Source organism: Cyprinodon tularosa, unplaced genomic scaffold, assembly GCF_016077235.1.
Source record: "Cyprinodon tularosa strain WSP-4 unplaced genomic scaffold, ASM1607723v1 ctg388, whole genome shotgun sequence".
NCBI classification, from domain to species: Eukaryota; Metazoa; Chordata; class Actinopteri; order Cyprinodontiformes; family Cyprinodontidae; genus Cyprinodon; species Cyprinodon tularosa.
The window spans coordinates 334,627-355,360 of record NW_024039105.1 but is presented as its reverse complement, the minus strand read 5'-3'; the positions used below and the strand labels follow the sequence as shown (position 1 = coordinate 355,360).

Genomic DNA, 20,734 nt, shown 5'->3' with positions numbered 1-20,734 from the left:
GTTATAAAACTAATGATAAGATCATATCTGCTGCCATATTTGCTGACACCAAAGTAGGAATCAGCGCTTCACTGAGACCATGTGACAATGTGTTTTGTTGCTACAGCTTTGAAATTTGAAACCTGTTGAAGTTGAAAACTTAAGACCAGTTTAAACCCTTTTATTCTGATGTGGCGTTACTGAATTGGCAGCTTTTCATCAGGTATCAGAGCTTCTCATAGGAACTTTTTCTTTTTCTAATCCAAGCCTCTAAAATGGGGGGACTTTGGCTAACAGATAACTAAAAGGCTTTAGTAGCTGCACCATAACTCTCCTTTCTCACCTTGTTTGACCTTTTTTCAAATAATTAAATACAATGCAACAATACATCTATTAATAATAAGAAAAATAATAAACATAATCAGTCTGGAGACCATCGATAATTTTTCCTGAAATAGAGGTTGGTTACTTTTCCTATAATAATACTAAACTATAAATCAATCTCTCTGGTTCCTCTTCTCAATCCTCAGTAAATAAATCTACCAATACTGGTTCTATGCTCATTGCTGCTTTAGTACAAACCATTATTTGAGGTTCATTACTGGTAGAATGAGCAATAATTTGTCTCAAACCAGAAAAGATCTCTTCAGTGATCAACTCAAAATGTTTCAGTCCCCTGGCAAGCTTAAAGGAGAATTCCGGTTTTTAACACTTTTAGCCCATTTTCTGTAGTGTCCAGGATGAAATCGAATGATCGACACCAAAATTTTGACAATTGGTCCTGTCTCTGCTTTTTGGCTCATGCAGAATCCACCCCTGGCTGCTTCAGAATGGCTTCCATAGTGCATGTCCGATAATGTCCTTAAAACAACCTTAAACGTTCTTTTTTTTAAATATGCTACTCACCGGGTCGTCAGCGCTGTTCAATGATGTTCCAAAAAATGTTTCGTAAAGAAAAAACGTTCCTGTAGTGTTTTATTTAGCATTTTGTAAATCCCATTGAGTTCTGTTGGAATAGTCAATATTCCCCTGCCACCGGAAACGGGGCCTGTTTACACAGTTGTAGTCTTTTCGCTTCACTCTGTGTACTCCGACGTCGAGAATCAAGAATCCACCTTTCGTATTCCATTTTCAGAGTTTTTTAAAGTGTTTAACAGAGACGTTAGCACCTCGACGTTGGAGTACAAAGAGTGAAGCGAAAAGACTACAACTGTGTAAACAGGCCCAATTTCCGTTTCCGGTGGCAGGGGAATATTGACTATTCCAACAGAACTCAATGGGATTTACAAAATGCTAAATAAAACACTACAGGAAAGTTTTTTCTTTACGAAACTTTTTTTGGAACGTCATTGAACAGCGCTGACGACCCGGTGAGTAGCATATTTAAAAAAAAGAACGTTTAAGGTTGTTTTAAGGACATTATCGGACATGCACTATGGAAGCCATTCTGAAGCAGCCAGGGGTGGATTCTAAATGAGCCAAAAAGCAGAGACAGGACCAATTGTCAAAATTTTGGTGTCGATCATTCGATTTCATCCTGGACACTACAGAAAATTGGCTAAGTGTTAAAAACCGGAATTCTCCTTTAACCTGCACTTCAGTTAATTTCTGCAGATAATGATTAAATATAAATTTTTTATTAAACGGGGCATCTTAAAAAACATGCTCCATGACTGAATCCGGAAAATAAAACAGAGGAAGACCTCAACAGCAGCTTCCTGTAGTAGTGTCTTCATTGAAAGCGGTAAGAAAAGTGAGCTTTCTCACTCTTCTCCCATTTATGTTTCAGTCTGGAAAGTTTCTGTGACAGATTTGTCAAATTATCCTCCAGAGTGACTGACTCTCCTCTAACATCTATAAAACAGCGCTGCCAGAAAGTTACCAGCAAGAGGAAGTGATCTCTGCCCTGACTTACATCACGTTTCTCTACAGGAGCTGAGATTATATTGTTCCTAAGATTAGATTGTTAAAACACTTTACATTAAAGTATTTCTTCGTTTATATTTTAACTCTTCACTATTACGTTATTCTTATAAATTTTTCTAAGGCCCACATGTTTGTGACCATTTTTTCTATAATCATTTTGCTGCTGTAAACACCAGAATTTCCCCATTGTGGGATAATAAAGGGATTTTCTATTCTATTCAATAAATCAACCTCATAGTCAGTAACAGTGGTTTGTGAAAATTGTATATATTTACATTTATAAATACTGACATTTTTTTTTTTTTTATCTTCTACCACAAAAAAAAACAAGATGTTCTTTATATTTTCTTAGTATTTTTCTCAGGTTCAATATAATATTTTACTATAATAGATTTATCAAACCAAAACCCACCTCCTCCACTCCATCGGCTCCCTGGGAAGCTGCTGAGCCAGTGAGGTATAAAGAGACGTGAACAAGCCCTGATCTCCAGCACCTAGGATGAAGAGACACAAGAAGGTGTAAAACTGAGATCCAGAAAAAAGTAACTTAAGAAAAAGTAACTTAAGAAAAACAACAACAAAAAAATCCGACATAAATAATCTTTTCTTAAAGAAACAATATTTCAAAGATAAAGCTAAAGCAGAGAGTGAGAGGAAAGTTTAAACATAATTTTTTTTAAAGCTGTGATTTGATTTCACACCAAATGATCAATTTAAACAATCAACTATTATTTAGCTTGTTGGTTAATCTTTAAATCGTTTTTTCAATCATTAATCAGATTTTTATAATGCTGCTTTATAAGAGAATTTGAACTGGTTAAAATTAAAACTATGAGTAGTGAATGGAGAACACATTTATAGAATTTAGAAATAAAGGTTCTTCATTAAATGCAAAGTTGTGCGTTTTCCACATTTTTTTATTTTCTACTCCAAACCACCTGTTCTAATGATAAAAACATAACTAAATTAGTTGATGATTCCTTCAATAATAAAATAGCAAAGGACTACTGAACATGAACTCTTGAGCAAACCATGACAGATTTAACAAAAATGAAAACACGTATCAGCTGGTGGCAGGTGTGTAGAAATGAGCCATTTGCAGATCAACGTTTCAACTATTTAAGCTAAAGCAGCACAAAAACGGGAATGTCTCATTCAAATCTAGTAATAAGGAGCTTATTATCATGACTCAAAACAGGCAAACATTTAAAAGAACAGACCCTAAATGCCCCACCATCTTTTTAAAATTTCACTGATTAGCTTCTTTTTCTTGCAGACTACTAATATGAGATAAATTTTTCTCCACTGTGACCATAAATGCTCAAATTAAATCCTTTAGATTTTGACTTTATTCTATTGAAATATATTCACATCACTCCTTTGTGCTCATTTCGAACAATATCATTGAAATTTCCTTTTGTTGCGGTTAGCATTGTGTTATTATAGTAGAATTGACTGGGGTCCAGTCAGTTATATTCTCGTCTGCTTTTGATCCCTTCTCACATTAAAATAAGAATTTTAGCTCAAACGGTTAATCAAATGAAAAAAAAACAAAAAACAAAACCTTTAACTAATTTCAAATTTAAACACGTTCTTGTTGTTGTTCTTTGTGGTAATTTCCAGAATGTGGTTAAGCTTCTGAAAACGGAGCCAGTCACCGCAGTCATCATCATGTTATTACTACAGTTAGCGGTTTGGTGTGCAGCAAATGAAGCATGTTCATACATATATGAGATGAAACCCTCAGTGTGGAAAACAACAGCTGACAGAAACAGACTGTAAAAATCTGCTGAGGTTGACCACTTCTGAACATCCATTTAAAGGTTTCCAGACCCCAGGGATTCCCATAAATAACATTGTACAAGCTCCCTATATTCCTTTATTTACTTCGGATGCCGGATAATCCAGTTGCATTCCCAGCCTAAGGAAACCTTCAAAGGAGAGCTTTTTACCAAGATAAGCTTTAAAAAGCTGCCAAAACAAAATGTTGACCAAACAGCTCCGGTTTATAAGGGCCCACAAAACAACCTAAAATTTTGAATTACAACAAAAAAATATCTTAGAAATGAACTTGCTAATTAAAGATATAGTGGGGGGTTTTCTAGAATTTTTGAAAAGACCCGCCCTCTCCACTTAAAGACAAAAAAAATGTACATGCACAACCCTGTACCCGCTCCTGAGAGGGAACGCCTATTAAAGAGAGCATGCACAAGCCCATTTCTCTTTAAAAGTTGCCGTTTGCATCTCTCATACAAGCTTATTTTCCCAAAGAGGATTTACAATTTTTACGGCATTAGGTAAACGTATCACCAGAATGACTGACAGTTAGGATGACCACTTATTTTTTGATGATCCACCCAGAAATAAAAGATCGTACTGTATACCTTTAACTTGCATTAATCTGTTTTCTGTCTTCGGCTTATTTTCTTTTTCTTGAGAGCCTCCTTCTAAAGCCATTTCCATAATAAAACTAACAAAAAGAGTCATAAATAGGGCTGCAACTAGAGATTATTTCACAAATCGATTAACCTATTAATCTGACTTTCAAACTAATTAAACCGGGTGAAACTCAAACTTTTCCAATTGAGGACTTCTGGATAGAGCATAGTAACAGACAAAATATTTTCTTATTTTTTTTTTATCTTAAATGCAAAATGTTTCTATATATATATATATATATATATATTTGTTTTTTGTTTTTTTTTCCTTTTACAATCTTGGTATAATTACTGCTATAAGTAGGGCACTGTGTCAGCTAAAGACATATCTCTATACTCCAGTTAATGATTTTTTGATTACTGAATTAGTAGATGAATATTTCAATAATCGATTAATCCGATTAATTGTTTCAGCTATAATAATATACTCATCATCATTAACAAAAAGTATAACTTACAGGGTTTGAAAACAGGAGTTGTGACAGGAAGGAAAATAAAATTCCTTAAATCATTACTATTATTACTCCTTTAATTTTCAAAGCCGGCTAGAAAAGTTAGCCAGTGGTGACAAAAACTAACATGGCCAATCAGCAGCATAACACTCAATCCTCAACAATACCCACGAAACAAATGCTAAAAGATGTTTTCTACCTTAAAACCTTTAAAGGTTCTCACCCTCACCCGCATTAAAGACTGTCACCAAATATTTTCAGGTAACAAGGTCCTAAATGTATGATGCCGTAATAGTTGCAAACCATTTTGTCATCCTTTGCAACATGGATATTCAAAACAGTAATATTGTAATAATATATTTGATCAGTTTGCTTCCACTCAATGATTATGCACGATCCTGTTGGCTTTAAAAATTCGGAAATGCAAGAATTTTAGCTTAAATGTAAAAAGTTAGTGGCTATTTTTGCTACATAAAAGGTTCACAAAGTTTTAACAATGTGTATCAATGAAAGCAGCCAAGCCTCAGGAACACAAAGGGTTCACATACCTCCATTTAAATGCACTCCCTTTTTAATTGCATAGTCATCAAACAAAACACAGCTGGAACAATGCAGATATAAAAGCTCTCAGGTGTTGTAAAATACATGCACAAGGCACCAGATGTACCCATTAACAGACTGAATCATGCGACTCAAATCAACAGCACAATTATTTTACATACAGAATAGTTACGTTTGGGCATTTTCTTAAGTTCCCGTTTAAACAGGTAAAAAAAAAAAAAAAAAAAAAAAAAAAAAAGGCCCCCGTTAGCCTTCACGTTGCTCTAAACAGAACCAGTGTTGCTACAGTTTCAGTGTGATGGACTAAAGGTTCACCCTCCTAAATATAACCCTGGGTTCACCTTTGCTCTCTGCTCACATAAAGGTTTTTGAAAGTCATGTTTAAGTAAAAGCAGATATTTGAGGTCCTTGTTAAATGATGTCAGTCATTAACTACACTTATCAGTCAGTCAATTTTAACAGTTAAACCATTGCTCTAATAAATCCGTCTTGTCCTAAATGTAAACGTCTTCACTCTTCATAACGACATTCAAAAGTGAGACCAGCTGCTGCCATCACATATCTTCAGTTGTAAAAAGTTAATGGACTGTATTTCTGATGTTTTTATGTTTATACTGACAACTCAGAGAACTTCACGTTATAGCTAAAGTCATCCAAACACAGCTGCAATAATTAGCCGATAAGCATATCAAATTGCAACTTGGGGTTAAATGCCTTGCCCAAAGCCCATTGATATGTGATAGGAACAAGATGGAATAGAACCCTCAACCTGACCATCAAGAAGACTACTCTTTAAGGCTGATTTATGCTCAGAAACCAGGTTGACTGCGCCGCAGGTATTGCAGATATACCCCCTCCGCTTCCACAGACACTCTTGTGCACCTCTCCAAAATTGTAGGTGAGAGCAGACAGGAGGCTACTGATTGGTCAAATCTGTATCTGCTCCACACTATCAAGTTTTCCTGTTTGGTACCTTACCGGCTTGTTATATTTGTACGACCACCGTTTAGGAAAACGACTCGTGAAGTTGGACCAGCTAGAAGAGCGAGGTGCGCGAGAACGCTGGAACCCTTTTTCCACCTGGATCCCCGCTCTTTTTCACTCTCATGTCCCTCCGTTTTCAGACAAATTTGCCCCCACTTCCTCACCGCCTCTGCCGTATCTAGACCCACAGCTGGATTGTGATTGTCCCTCTTGCGTTGTGGCGTGGAATAACATAGCACAGACCACGCTTCAATACTGGGCATAAATCAAACATATCTGTGACCACCTCACTGCGACACCCTGCTGCGGGAGGATAACCAGCCCTTAAACCCCCAGGCACAGTTACCGCCGGCTAAGTAAGCTTTAACACTTGTCACTGACTTGGCTTTTAAAGCCAACTGGCAGATTTATGGAGCTAGGGTACAACATTTTCTGAAGGTTTTGTAGATGAATGGGAACAAGACAAATGCCACAATTCTAGTTTTCAAAGTACACCTTCAAGACAGCAAGCAGATGTAGCTTTTAGCATACTACTTCAACGAACTGGTCCTATTAAAACTGCATAAGCAGGATTGAGATGTACGCTAGATGAGGATGGTTTCACTACAGTCAGATAAACATTAAGAGAGGACTGACAAAGCATCAGAGGTGAAGTAATTATAGAACACACTATAAGCTCGGCGGCACACCAAGAGAGAGACTGTGATTCGGACAAAGTATCTATCACTATGACGATGAATGATAAGTGTAATAGTCCATATCCTGTAAAAATCAACTTTTACCTTTTATCTAGGGCTGCAAATAACATTTATTTTACAAAGCGATTAATCGGACAAGTTTTTTTTTTGATTAACTGATTTTAATCAGATAACCATAGGTTCCTTAAAGAAGATGTTTTACAAAAGTAAACCAAGTGAAAACTTTTCAGCTTGAGGAGTTCTGGATAGAGCATATTGCCTGATCGAACAGTTTTTTTAAATCTTAAATGCAAAATCCTTGAATATATATTTTTTTTTTACAATTTCAGTATATTTTCCTGCAGCCAAGCGGTTTTTCAAGGTGCGTTGCTCCAATTCAACACTCCAGTTAACGATCAATCGATTACTAGATCAGTTGACGATTATTTCAATAATCAATTAATCACAATTAATCTGGTTAATTGTTTCAGCCATAATTTTATCTGTTATAGTGCCATTTATGCATCACAAATCACACACAAAGTGAGGAATCCTGATAAGTTCTGGTCTCTGATCAGCCGCCCAAACAAAAAAGAAAAACAAGAAGAAAAAAAAACACTCAGCAAAAATTATCGGCTGGCTATCAGTCTAGATTTCTTTTTGATTCAAAGTTTGGATTAAAAGGCTCTTTTAGCAGCTAACCAGCACAGTATGAATAGAAAAAAAGAACATTTCCTCATTACCAAAAAACAACAACAAAAAAATCCTTAATAACAAGAAAGAGCATGTCAAAAGTTATGATTTTATGTGCAGACAAAGCTTTAAAATTCTTTAAATCTCACTACAATTAAAAAACTTGCATGCATCATACTCAACACAGCAACAAACTATAAATCACTATACATGCCGACAGAAATTGGCAACATGCTTCTAATTTATATTTGGTGAACACTTAATGGTCTTTACTGTCTGCCAGTTTGGTACGAGTGGGTGAAATAAGATCCTACCAGTTTCCTTTTAAAAGGTTCTGAAACAATAATCTCTACCTTCAGTCATTAAGGGCAGGAGCCCAGCAACATTTAAATATACTCTGCTTCAACACATCACACTCTAATATTAGCTTATTAGCAGAGCTCTGTAAATCAGATGTGTGCTTATGGAGCAGTTTAGCCATTTGATTCAGATGTGCTGGCCAGAGAACATTTCTAAAAATTGCTGAAAACTGGCCTTTCCAGATTGGACATCACTGCTCTAAAAACATGCTCAAACCTAAACTGAACTATGAAAGCTTATAGAGAATTTAGTAGCCAATAACAAACACAACCCCATAAGGTAAACACATGTTTAAGATATAAATCTAAGTCAAAGTGTACCTGACTTCAGCTATATGTAGGCAGAAAGCACATCATTTACTTAGAATCAGAAGACGGGTAAATATCCTCTACTGCAACTCTTTATGAGTATTATAAAAGAAATGAAAGATTTACTTTACAATATCTACTTCTAACACAAACCCAACCTGTATAGCCCTGAATGTAACAGATTAACAGGCTAGATCAGCATCCGAGAAAGCTAACCTCACTCTCATACTTTAATTATCCATGACTTGAAGAGGTCTATATTTGACCAAAAGTAAAATATAAAAATAAGCATAACTAACAGTATATTCCAGACTAACTGTGAGATTTCAATTCTTAGCCAGAACCTTCTTTTAAAAATACGTCTTGGCATGATAGGCTGGCTAATGGCATCATTGTCGCCTTACCCTTTCGAAAGTTTCACCCTCAAAACCTTTGAGATTTTCTGCCAAACCATTCCTATCATTCTGACTACTATCTAAGAGGAAGGAAAAGTGAGACCATGAGCAGTTTTCTCTGGTTGTATACGATGTACAGCAGCAGAGCTGAGCTGGCTGAAAAAGGGCCCCTACATCATTAACATTGATGAAATCTGTTCTTGTAAAATAATCACTGATTTAAACATATCTTAGATTAGAACAACCGTCTATCCCATTATGGATATAAACTGATAAACAGCCTATTCACCACTTGAAGAGATAAACCAATTAAGCGGAGAATACATTTTTACAATCGTGGCCTTAAGCCAGGAATAGTTTTTTAAAAGCCTCAGATCTATTCGAGTATTTTTACATTTTTGTTAGAGTCATAAAACTATTTACATTTGTTAGAATATCTGCGAAGTAGGGCTTCAACTAACAAATTATTTTGCAAATCAATTAATCTGTTGATTATTTTTTTCATTTAATACACAGATACCAAAGGATCGCCTGGTTTAATTTTGGAAATTAAACCAGGTGAAACTAAAACCTTTCCACTAGTGGAGTTCTGGATTAATGGACAAAAAAGTTTTTTACAACTTAAATGCTAAATCTTTATGTATTCTTTCTACAGTTTTGGTATAATTGCTGCTATAAGTGGGTCACTCTGTCAGCTAAATGCATGTTTTAGTGTCTCTATACTCCAGTTAATGATTAATTGATTACTTCATTAGTTGACAATTATTTCGGCAATCGAGTAATATTGATTAATTTAATTTATTTTTATTTCAGCCCTAGTGCAAACCACAGCAAAAAAGGGGTGTTCATCTCCTACACTGCAACTATCTTCTAAAATTGTTTCTGCATGTCAGCCCTGTACGGGCTCGTGTGCGTTTGTGTACGAACCCCTTTTTGCCTCTTTTGACAGCTCAGGACGTCGATGCGCAGCCCTACCAGGGCAACGCAGTGGGACCTAATAAGCAAGAAATCAGACTGTCAACCAATCTAATGTTCATCTGGTTGGTAGTGGTCAACCCCAAAGTGGAAACAAACCTGTTATGGCCCCACACACTTAATTCCCTCATCCATAATTCTTGCTAACTCTGGTCCCTGCTATTTCATCCATGTTATGTTGTTGAACAAGGAGCACAGCTGTGGATTTTAGCATGATAAATTAATGTGTTTACTGAAAATATGGCACCACTGAGTTTTATTTTGCACTTTACTAGATTAGCATTAGATTACGAAAAGAAGGCAGTGATGGGCTGAGCCAGATAAACATCTTTCACAATGAAATCCCAAAGAGGGAAATTTCATTTCCTTTGGTTTTCAAATGCTTGGATCCCAGTTACAATAAAATCCCAGTTTATCACACTTCAAAATGGATCCAGACTAAGTTTTCCTTAATTTGTACACATATTTCAAATGAATGGGTAGAACGAAATTACTGTATCACTGACACTGTCGCAATAGAGGGTTAGAAATTATCCCATTTGGAAGTTCTGTAATGTATTCTAGAGTTAATTCCAGTCTTGCTTAATTTAGAAACATGTACATTTGTTTAGTTATTTGCCAACTATGGACACCAGTTCCTCTTCGAAAAGGCAGGAGAAGAGTCCAGGTGAGAGAAAAACTAGAGACAGTTTTACATTATCATATGTCATATAACATTGGGTAATAGTAGTTTGCTCTGGTCTATGTATAAATGCAGCAGAAACAGGGAGAGACAGCACCTTCATTATAATGACATTTTAGCGGGCTAAGCCCCTGGTGATGAAAATCTCTAGTTCCCCCTGTTCCTCAGTAAGGTCTAGAAGCACAAGATCTATATCCAGCCATTCAGCAAAGATACTGCTACATGGCTCTACATCTTATTTTGGCATTTGATAATTAGACAATTAGATAAAGTTAACAAGACAAGAAAAAAAATGTAAAAAGCTAATTGAAAAGCTGAAAATTAAAGTTAAAAAGTTAATAAGCCTGGTTAACAATTATATTAAGGTTTATAAACAAAAAAATGTAAATGCCAGTATCAGCATTAATGCCTCTAAGGTTATGTTGTACCAAAAATAATGTGTTTCTGTCACTATGACCGTTTTTCATGAATTTCTTATAGAAGAACTTTTGTTATTTATTCTTAATATATTCCGGCAAGTTGGCGTTTCTTGTTATTACATTGACATTCATTTTTGCCATCAAAATATCCATATTTTTTAATGTTACAAGGGTAATAAGGTCTTGTCCTGGATTGTAATAACACTATTGGCTTCACTGAATTCAATTCAGTTCAGTTTATTTATGTAGCGCCAATTCACAACACATATTATCTCAAGACACTTTACAGTTCAACCAGATCATCCAGTCAAATTGATTCAAAATTTTCTATCTAAGGAACACCAGTTGATTGCGTTGACTCATTGACTCAAATGCAACCCCTCACACTAAGCATGCCTGTAGTGACAGTGGAGAGGAAAAACTCCCTTTTAACAGGAAGAAACCTCCAGCAGAACCAGGCTCAGTGTGGGCGGCCATCTGCCGAGACCGACTGGGGTTCAAGGAGACAGAAGCAGAGACACAAAAAGCAGCTGTAAAAGGCGGCCCCGTCCAGGAAACACACAGCCAGGCAGACGAGCTCCGAGCCAGCTCCCATGTCAGAGGATGAAGAGAGCACATCCAGCCAGTCACAGTCAGAGAAACAGGACTAGACTGAAAAACAGGCAGATCTCCAACATCTATAAACAAAGGTGTTGATGGCAGCAGCACAGCTGAGATTTCTCTCCAAGTGAGTGCCCTATAAAGGGTTAAACACGACAAGTCCATAACCAGAAGATAATAAAAATAAAAAAAAGTACACAAAAGTAAATGCTTTTGAATGCATTTATAGCAATGATAAAGGCAAATGGCCAAATTATCTGATCTCTATTAAAGCTGATTTAGGACACAAAGAGCTGTTTAGTCAGAATCACCAAGTGTTTGCTTAAAATAATGTAGAACTGTGCTTTCTAAATGTCCTAATCTGCTCCCAATTCATAATCCCAATTGACGTTGACTTTGGATTTTCTTAGTCAGATTTCCTTTATTTCTGTGCACTCTTGCGCCTGGCTGCTAAAAATGGAGCAATCTGCGGTGAGAGAGATGCAGCTGGCATCCCCTCCTAAAATAACCTCCCTAACAAGCTTCCAGCAGACACCCGGGGATTTATGAATGGTAACCTGGCCTCAAACATGGTCTTCCTGTTGCTTAGAGAGAAAACAGTCGCAGGATAGCAGTCAACAGGACGCAATCCTTCCCAAACCCGCAGCAAACAGACGTGACGTTCTACAGTTGACTCGGCCTAATAAAACAGAGAAGCTCCAATGTACTAAGAAATGCTGTATTCTATGGCGAAAATGTATTGACAAACGCCAAATTAGCATTTGGCGGTTGTATTACAATAACACCGGTAGAAGCGAAGTCGCCACATAGGCTAGCAGCGTCTCCAGGCTGAGGGTGACAGCCAGCTCAGCTAAAAAGGAGCTAATGACTGTAGCTAGCAGGCTAACTGTCAAGAGAAGCAAAAGTGAAGCTAACCGTCCCATTTTTCAGTCACTTACATGTTACTATCGGCTTGTTTTCCATGGTATAGATGGCTGGCTTTTCCTCTTGACTCTCCATATGTTTCAGCGGTAGTACCCCATGAAAATAACATCCAAGCGGGGCTTTATTATTAGGAAGTGCTTCTCTGAGTAGCTCAGTGGAATCGGTGGGGCCTGTCATTACCCGATCCGTACCGGAAGCACGATCCGTACCATCAGCTCATTTGCGCCTGCGCGAACAGAATAACTTCCGGTGGCAATATTTCCTTTTTCTTACGTTTTTATTCTTTTGTATTTTTTAGAGGCATGGGTTTCTTTTTGTATATCTTTGTATTTTCGTCAATATTGCATTTTCTAAAAATAAAAAAACAGAAATACATAAAAAAGTTCAATCGTCTTGTGATAGTTACTTTGACTGCTCTGAGCATGCGCAAATATACGTCACACAGCGTTTATATTTTAATTTATTTAAATATTTGATTTACTCTGTACTTAACGATGCACTCCAGCAGTACTGATCCCACAATGGATTCATTTGCTACCTTTCGATACCTGCAGTTTTTCATTGATAAGGGAACATTTCCCGAAAATATGGATTTTTATTCCAGAAAAAAAATTAAAAGGATGTCTCCACATTTTCAAGTTAAAGGTAAGAAAATTAAAAAGTAAAACCAGCCAGAAAAAATATTCATTTAATAATTATTTAGTTTATAAGTCCATTTAATGTTTAAATAAGAATGATACAATTTTTTTTGTCCCTGGGAAAGCAGTCTTTTCAATTTTAAATCCAATATAGAATATATTTCACATTTAAGAAGATTATGTTCTTATTTCTTTCACTTTTTATTCTAGCAAGCATGTTACGGTCAAAGTAAAAGTATATATTTAAAATGTTAAATGCGATAATATTTTTTACAATTTTAAACTATTTATTTATATATTTTATCTTGTATGCTGTTTGGGTTACTGCATTTCTCTGGGATGCACAAAAATATCTGTATGCTTTAAATTTTATGTCTTTGCATGAAAAAAAAAACATAAAATATGTTTTATTTATACTGTTTTCATATCATTCCATCCAACCATTCTTCTAACAGACAGCAGACTCTTCTACGTTGGTCCCAGACGGCAGTTCATGCGGCTTGTGGTACTTTCTGAGAAAGAAAGAACATCTGTCTTGATGGAGTGCCACAATAATCCTGGTACTGGCAACCACAATGGCAGGAGGGCCACTCGAGACAGGGTTATTGCTGGGTATTATTGGCTCACCATCACAAAGGATGTTGATGAATGGGTAATGTAAAACAAATTAATTATGGCTCATACCTTCCATCACCTTTAATTTTGAAGACTTTTAGCATAAAGAATGTAATACACAATTAATAGAAGCTATAGGTTGTCTTTAGCTGATTTTGTTGTTTATCAGCCTGAATCAACTACACAAACAAATTTTCCTTTCAGGTCAAGCGTTGAAAACTGTAGCACCGGTTCTACATTCAATCAAGGTTCTAATTTTTTTAATTTATAGACTGAAACACAACCACTGTTTTTATAAGTCAATATAACCCCTTTCCATTATATCTTTCTATTATTTGTTCTTTTATTGTGTGGTAGGTAAAAGAACCCTGGGAGGTTCTTGGATTGGACCTGATTGGGCCATTGCCAGAGACCTCTCTGGGACACAACTATGTCCTCACTATGACCGATCTGTACACAAAGTGGGTGGTTGCTAAACCTCTACGAACAAAGACCGCTGTAGAAGTTTGTTCAGCAATCATCTCTAAGCTGTACACGTTTGGCCTAGTGAGAAAAATAATAACAGATCAGGGGAAGGAGTTTGTGAACCAGGTGAAATTTTATCCATCTTCTCTTCTGTCATTTTTGCAAACCTCAGTCCTTTGAAGATATTTATGTGTTCCCTGCAGCTCAATGACAGTATCTTTAAACTGCTGAACATCCAGCATGCTGTGTCCAGTGCATACCACCCCCAGACCAATGGACAGGTATTTAGCCTTTGCTTTGCAAGAACTTCCATGTTTAAATCAAGTTGCTTTATTTATGAAAAAACATATCTTTCATTTAGGATGAAAGGACAAATCAAAATATAAAGCGTGCTCTGAGGAAGTACGTCAACGAAAGCCATAATGACTGGGACCTTCACCTTCCTGCAGTTGTTTATGGAATTAACACTGCCAAGCAGGTAGTACACTAGTGTTTCATTTGCACAAAATATCTGAAAACAGATAACCATGAACTTTTTTGCTATCAGTCTTCAACCAAATACACCCCATACTTCCTCTTGTTCCACCGTCACCCACGTCTGCCCGAGATAATGAATACCTGTCCAATGGGAGACAACTTTGAGGTTGGTGATGCAGAGGATGAAATCGATAAACAGCTGACTGAAGTACACAATCTTAATACCAAGGTTTGTAAATGTTGAGAAAATACTAGAAATAAGATTTTTTTTACAATCTTGCCTAAAGTGCATTTCTATTTTTGAAGGTTCTTCAAAATATTGAAATGGCACAGGAAAGACAGCAAAGGACTTTTGGAGACCGGAAATGCAAATTTACCCGTGTCGCAACTGTTGAGGCTGGGGATGAATGTCTGATTTCAGGGGCTTCAAAAAGGCCACGTACAGGGGACACATTGACCAGCCAGCACAGAGGACCTTACAAGATTGGAAACATTACAAAAAAGGGAGTGGCCACTGTGCTGAAGGGATCAACAACCATGAAGGTCAATGTGTCCAGACTGAGGCCCTATTATAGGTTAACAAGTAAGTGCTTTTAGATGTTCCACACTTCTGTGTCTTTGTGTTCATATTTTTACTTCATGTGAATAACTGAAAAAATGTTGTCATCATATATACAACCAGATGAGCAACTATCTGAAGGGCAGCTCCTCAACGACCACGAATACTCCTCTAGGGACTGGCAGCAGGAGCTTTCCTATTGTTTTTCTGGAGCAAAGTGGGAACGGGATGTGAACCCAGTTCAAGAGGCTCTTGTATGCTTTGACATATTTTGCTCTGAATCTGCGCCTGACTGGCTCTGCTAATTTAATCTCCTCTCCTTTCTCACATTGCTGCCCCAAATGTAATAACTTCTCCTGAAATATTTTAATTTTCTTTCATTTAGCTATGTTACATATTGGACCAGGATTGTTCACCTGCTGAGCTAATTGTGAAGGAGGGAAGTGTGTGCCTTACACGTGAGGATTTCTGGTCCTTGGGGTTAAGTCAGTGCATGGAATCAAATGTAAGTATTCTTAAATGTGTCTCATAAAACCTGTAATATCTGACTGTCTAATCACTGGTTAATTTCAATGTTTTTCAGATTGGAAATGCTTGCCTGAAAATAGTAGAGGAAATGGCAAAAAGATTTGTAATTAAATTGCCTAGATCTTCATATTTACGCCCTGTGAAACAATTGAAATGCTTAACATCATTCTTTCTGTTTTCACAAGGGAAAAGACATACACATCTTCAATCTGTATGTGGTGCCCCTGTGGAAGGCAGATGTGGATCCTTTCTGTTCACTGCCTGTAGGTATTTTCGTGAATTTATCTATATTGCTGTCCTCCTCACTCTTTCTATTCTTCAGTGTATACAACATGTATGATGTAATATTAATGCATATTGGTATTATTAGGACCTGACAACGAAAGACCTTGTAGTTTTCCCAGCATGGAGCCAACAACAGGACGCTGCTGATCACTACCTCCTCTGCGTAATGACAATTTTTGTATTTTAAATAATCTCAGTGAAGGATTTATATGTATTGCTTTTTAATGATGTGATAATAAAAAGAATATCAATTGCAGGTTCTACTGGTAAAACAGAGAGAGATAGTGTTTCTTGACTCCCTTCGACCAGATGGTTTTGGTGACGAGGCCTACAAAAATATATTTAGGTTCAAGCTATATTGATTCACTGGTTGTGGCCTATTGCCAGTTCTGTCTCTTTGGATATATGTTCATAAAAGCCTCGTTCTCAGGCTAGGTGTTCATAAAAGCCTCGTTCTCAGGCTAGGTGCTCATAAAAGCCTCGTTCTCAGGCTACTTGCATATTTTAGTGTGTCACCTTAATCTGAATTTATAATTCAAATGTATGCAGACGCATTGCAGCCTTTATTGATCCAGGGCCATGGTCTGAGAAGACAGGGAGAGACCTTGAAGTATGTTTGTAATTATCAAAGTGTAAAATGTTTGCAGTAAAACACATATTTATCGCTCATATATTGTTGTACTTTTCTCTAATTTTACATGTGTCTTTTTGCTTCTCTTTGCTCAGCATTTTCCTCTTCAGTCCAACGGACATGACTGTGGGATCTTCATGTTAATGGTATTCACTGCTTACTTAAAGCTTTTACTCATGGCTCAAACTGTGTATTACAGTTATTTGATGTTTTACAGTATGCCCTCTGCATCAGCACATCAACCCCATTTACCTTTTCCCAGGTATGTTTATTTTAGTTTTTGGGGGGTTGATTACATTGAAATTTTTCTAGCCGCTTGTAATTTTTATTATACTTGCTTTTGCCTGTTTTTTCAAGTGGGAGATGCCAACCATTCGCCGTTGGTGGTGCCTCCAGATAATGGAGAGGTTTTGCATTGAAGGGTACTTTCACACAGGAAACTTCAATGTCTTCTGTATTTTAGTTTACTATGTGCTAATGATCCTGTTGTTCCATTCAAAGGCATGGACAACGATTTGCTCACTGGACAGAAGAATCCTCCCATCTTCTTGAAGGAATCCTGGAACCGGTCTTTAGGGTTCCAAAGTCCACCAGTGCAGAGACTTCCCCCAGAAATGGTTATGGTGGAGAGGGCAATGCGAAGGTGTGTGTTTAATGTTTAGTGCTAGTGTAGCGAGGGTGAAAAGCATCAAGCTCCTGGTTCTGCTCTTTTCCTGATCACCTCTTTTGAAACTACAGAATTGAGTCACGTGTGTATATATATACTATATAGTATTTTACGTTTTTTTATGTACTTTTTTCATACTTTAGGGACAGACACAGACCCTGAGGGACTTGCATAAAGCATGGGACTGGATTCAACAGCACAAAGCCTTATTCTGTGGGGAAATAGGAGAACCTGAAGTCTTACAGGTGAGCAAGCCCAGGCAGAAAATGGCCCTTGAAGGATACAGTTCTGCAAAGGATCCCTTCTTAATTTCCTTCCAGTATCAGGAAGACATGGAAATGTTTTACATCAACTGTGTTGATGTAATGGGACTAAAGGTCAATACCATGTTTTGCGAGCATAGTTCTTAGAATGTTTGTATAGTCAGTTCTTAATAAGTTTTAAAGGTTTTCTTTCTCTCTCTGAATTATTTTATTCTCTGCCCAACTTTTCTAACTACCATTTTTTTAATAATGTATGCTTTGGCTTTGTTATGTGTTCTTTGTTCTATTCCCTGTTTGGTTTTTGTAAAAAATAAACAATGTGGGCATTAATGACGAGGTCTTCTCCTGTTTTTGATGTGTACACCAGAGGGCGCTAAAATATCAACTGATAACTTTAACGTTCTTAAAAAATCTATTTTATACAAGAGTATTTGTGTTCAAGTTTATTATACAACTTTATGTAATGTAAAACATTACAATATGGATTATATATATATCTATATATATATATCTATATATATAGATATATATATAGATATATATGTGTGTGTGTAAACAAAATTAATGTTATTAAGGAATAAAATACATTTTTTTTTTCTCAAATAAAAAAATAATAGAGTGCATTCACTCTATTATCATAGAGTGCATCAGATAAACGTTACGCAATAATATATTCCCAGACTGCTCCTGGCATGTCTGATGATGACGTCAAGCAATACAATGGATTGAATTTAAAAAGCATCCATTTCTTCCAGAAAAGTCTTCAATATTGTCTTTACGGTGTAGTTTAGTGTTCTTTAATTATTTAAGGATATAAATAAAGTTTTTTCAGTACCGTAATTACATTATTTTTTGGCGACCCGGAAGTTATTCTGTTCGCGCAGGCGCAAATGAGCTGATGGTACGGATCGTGCTACCGGTACGGATCGGGTAGCGACAGCATAGATATCCATAATAAAGGCCTTTATTATGGATATCTATGAGCGACAGGGCCTGCGTCCCCACTGCGCCTCCCGGAAGTACGTAAGCGCTGCGTCATTAAAGGGCCAGTCTGTCATTTTTTTTAGCAGCGTAAACAAACGAGGGAACTATTTAAAAAAGGCCAAGGACCCCCAAAATGATGGGGACCCCCTAATTATATATATTGTATGAAATTGTGTTATACGAAACTGGTCCTATAGTCACTTACAGATGGAGTCCTGGGATTATTAAAGTATTTCTGATCCTGATTCCTCATAGATGGGACAGGTGTTGTGAATGAAACGGTGACCAGCTTGGAAGAGCTCCTGTGTTGCTGAATGTGTGCATTGGTGACTGAAATAAATCTTCTGCCTCCATTTATCTGGTTACTACAGTGTGTTGAATTCATGTTAATGTGGATTTAAAGGAATTTCAATCAGGGGCAGAGCCAGATGGGGGGCCAGAGGTGGCCATGGCCACCCTTAGCCAATCATTGTCCACCCCTGTAGCCACCCCAAGCATTTTTTTCGCCCTCTAATGCTACGTTCACACCAAAAGCAGCAAAGGCAGCAAAAACCCGCACGCTGCTTCATTTTTAATGATTGTACAAGTTTAATTCTGACACGCGCAATATTAAAGTAGGTCTACCCTATCCTTTGCCTGTAACAATGGCAGCTATATCTGCTGTGATCAGTAGGTATAAAGTCGTTTTAATATGTTTTTAAGTGAGAAAGTCAACCTGAAAGCATCATCTGTGCAGTCAGTTCATCCAGATTACCATTTTGCATTCAAATATTATTTCCCTGTTGGAGCCGCTCAGACCCCTACGTACCGGCGCTTTCAGTAGAATTCCCATTCAACAGCAGCCTCTGCAGCAGTAATACTCTCAGGGGGAATGTTCAGTCTAAATTTTTCATATATTAAGAATTACTCAACAGCTAATATGCTGTGGTTAATTATGCACGTCAAAATACTAACATTAAAGTTGAAATATATAGAATTCATGCTCACTTCAGAACGTTTGGTGTTATATGGGGTAAAGAGAAAATTCTCTGCAAGTAATCTAGGAGTCTTCAGTGAAATCATAGATAAATAACTAATTTAATAAAAATGTAGATATTAGACCCAGTATATTAATTTTATGCAGAACAACTTCTGAAAGTAGAAGTAGTAAATAATGAAAATGGGAAAGATGTTCGCCCCAGAAATTTTGTCCACTACTTTTTATTTAGAGAGCATGAATGTTTAAATATATTTAATGTATTTGATAGTAAAAGCTGCAGGAAAGTATAGTTTGCCTTTATTTAGAAAACATGGATGTTGTGCTCGTTGCTGTTGGAACAGTGTAGATTGACCATGAGGTTCTGACGCCTATCCGCTTTCAGCCATCCCTCAATCTACATTGGTTTTTGACCTGCCACCCCTATTCAAATTTTTTTTTTTTTATTAGCGGAAAAAAATGCAGGGGGTAATAAAAAAAAAAGTCTAATTAACCAAAACTTTTGCAACCCCCATGCTGTACCTCTATGGACCACCTAGGGCTCATGGACCGCATGTTTAAGACCTACGATTTAAAATATGACATTCTATAAAAGAATAAGATCATAATTGGCTTTGTATGATATTTAACATAATCTTTTCCATGTGTAAGTTTTAATAAAAACGAACTTGGAATTGTAGAATTGAAGAATCAGTATTTCAAAACATAAGGTGGTATGAAATAAAACCAAACTATGAAATTAAATAACTACATTTCAGAAAAGCATTTGGGTTTCATTTTATTCAATTATCTCTATATAAACCAGAATTCCCAAGTTATTAATACTTAAAATGATTAAAGTATTTATGAAATAAATAAAAAACATTTTTTTATTTTATTTTACCTTTATTTTACCAGGAAGTCCCTTGAGATAAAATCTCTTTCTCGAGGGAGACCTGGCCAAGAGGCAGCAGTACAGTAAGACATATAAGAACACAGGACAACATACAAGCTCAGCTACATCCTACATTACAGGTAGGATGCAGCGACACAAACTGATTTAAAATGTAGCACAGTATTTAGAAATATATTATTTAATTTTTGTTCTAATCAAATAAGATTTAAATAGTATAGATTTCTTTAGAATTTGAAACTCAAAAACAAGATTGAAGAAGGTGCACATCATAAACAGTGTGGTAGCTGGTTTAATTAAGTTTCAGTTCTTTTGTACCAGTTTTTTTTATCTTTGGAAATGCAAACAATCATTGGTAACATCAATAAAGATTAAATGTAA

The 20,734-nt window shown here is 36.5% G+C and overlaps 2 protein-coding genes across 3 annotated transcripts in view; one reads left to right on the top strand and one right to left on the bottom strand.

Annotated features, from left to right (window-relative positions):
• The window catches only part of trappc10 (trafficking protein particle complex 10), a 39,734-nt gene extending 21,220 nt beyond the window's left edge, over positions 1–18,514 (bottom strand). Inside the window, exons 1-3 of one of the 2 annotated variants that reach the window (XM_038297456.1) lie at positions 18,495–18,514; positions 12,388–12,543; positions 2,318–2,399 (exon numbers count right to left, since the gene is read on the bottom strand). In XM_038297456.1, coding sequence (XP_038153384.1) covers positions 2,318–2,399; positions 12,388–12,448 — 143 coding nt within the window. In that variant the 5' untranslated portion in view covers positions 12,449–12,543; positions 18,495–18,514. Of the gene's footprint in view, positions 1–2,317; positions 2,400–12,387; positions 12,544–18,494 lie in introns of those variants that run through there. The other variant, XM_038297457.1, reaches the window with a different exon arrangement.
• LOC119791362 lies at positions 15,301–17,315 on the top strand (the record flags this gene model as incomplete). Its single annotated transcript, XM_038297432.1, has 10 exons — positions 15,301–15,381; positions 15,513–15,632; positions 15,711–15,746; positions 15,841–15,918; positions 16,026–16,103; positions 16,667–16,717; positions 16,789–16,833; positions 16,929–16,993; positions 17,073–17,214; positions 17,310–17,315. Coding segments are annotated over 10 exons (702 nt in total), but the record flags the coding sequence as incomplete, so codon positions are not given.
• Positions 18,515–20,734: the final 2,220 nt, after the last annotated feature.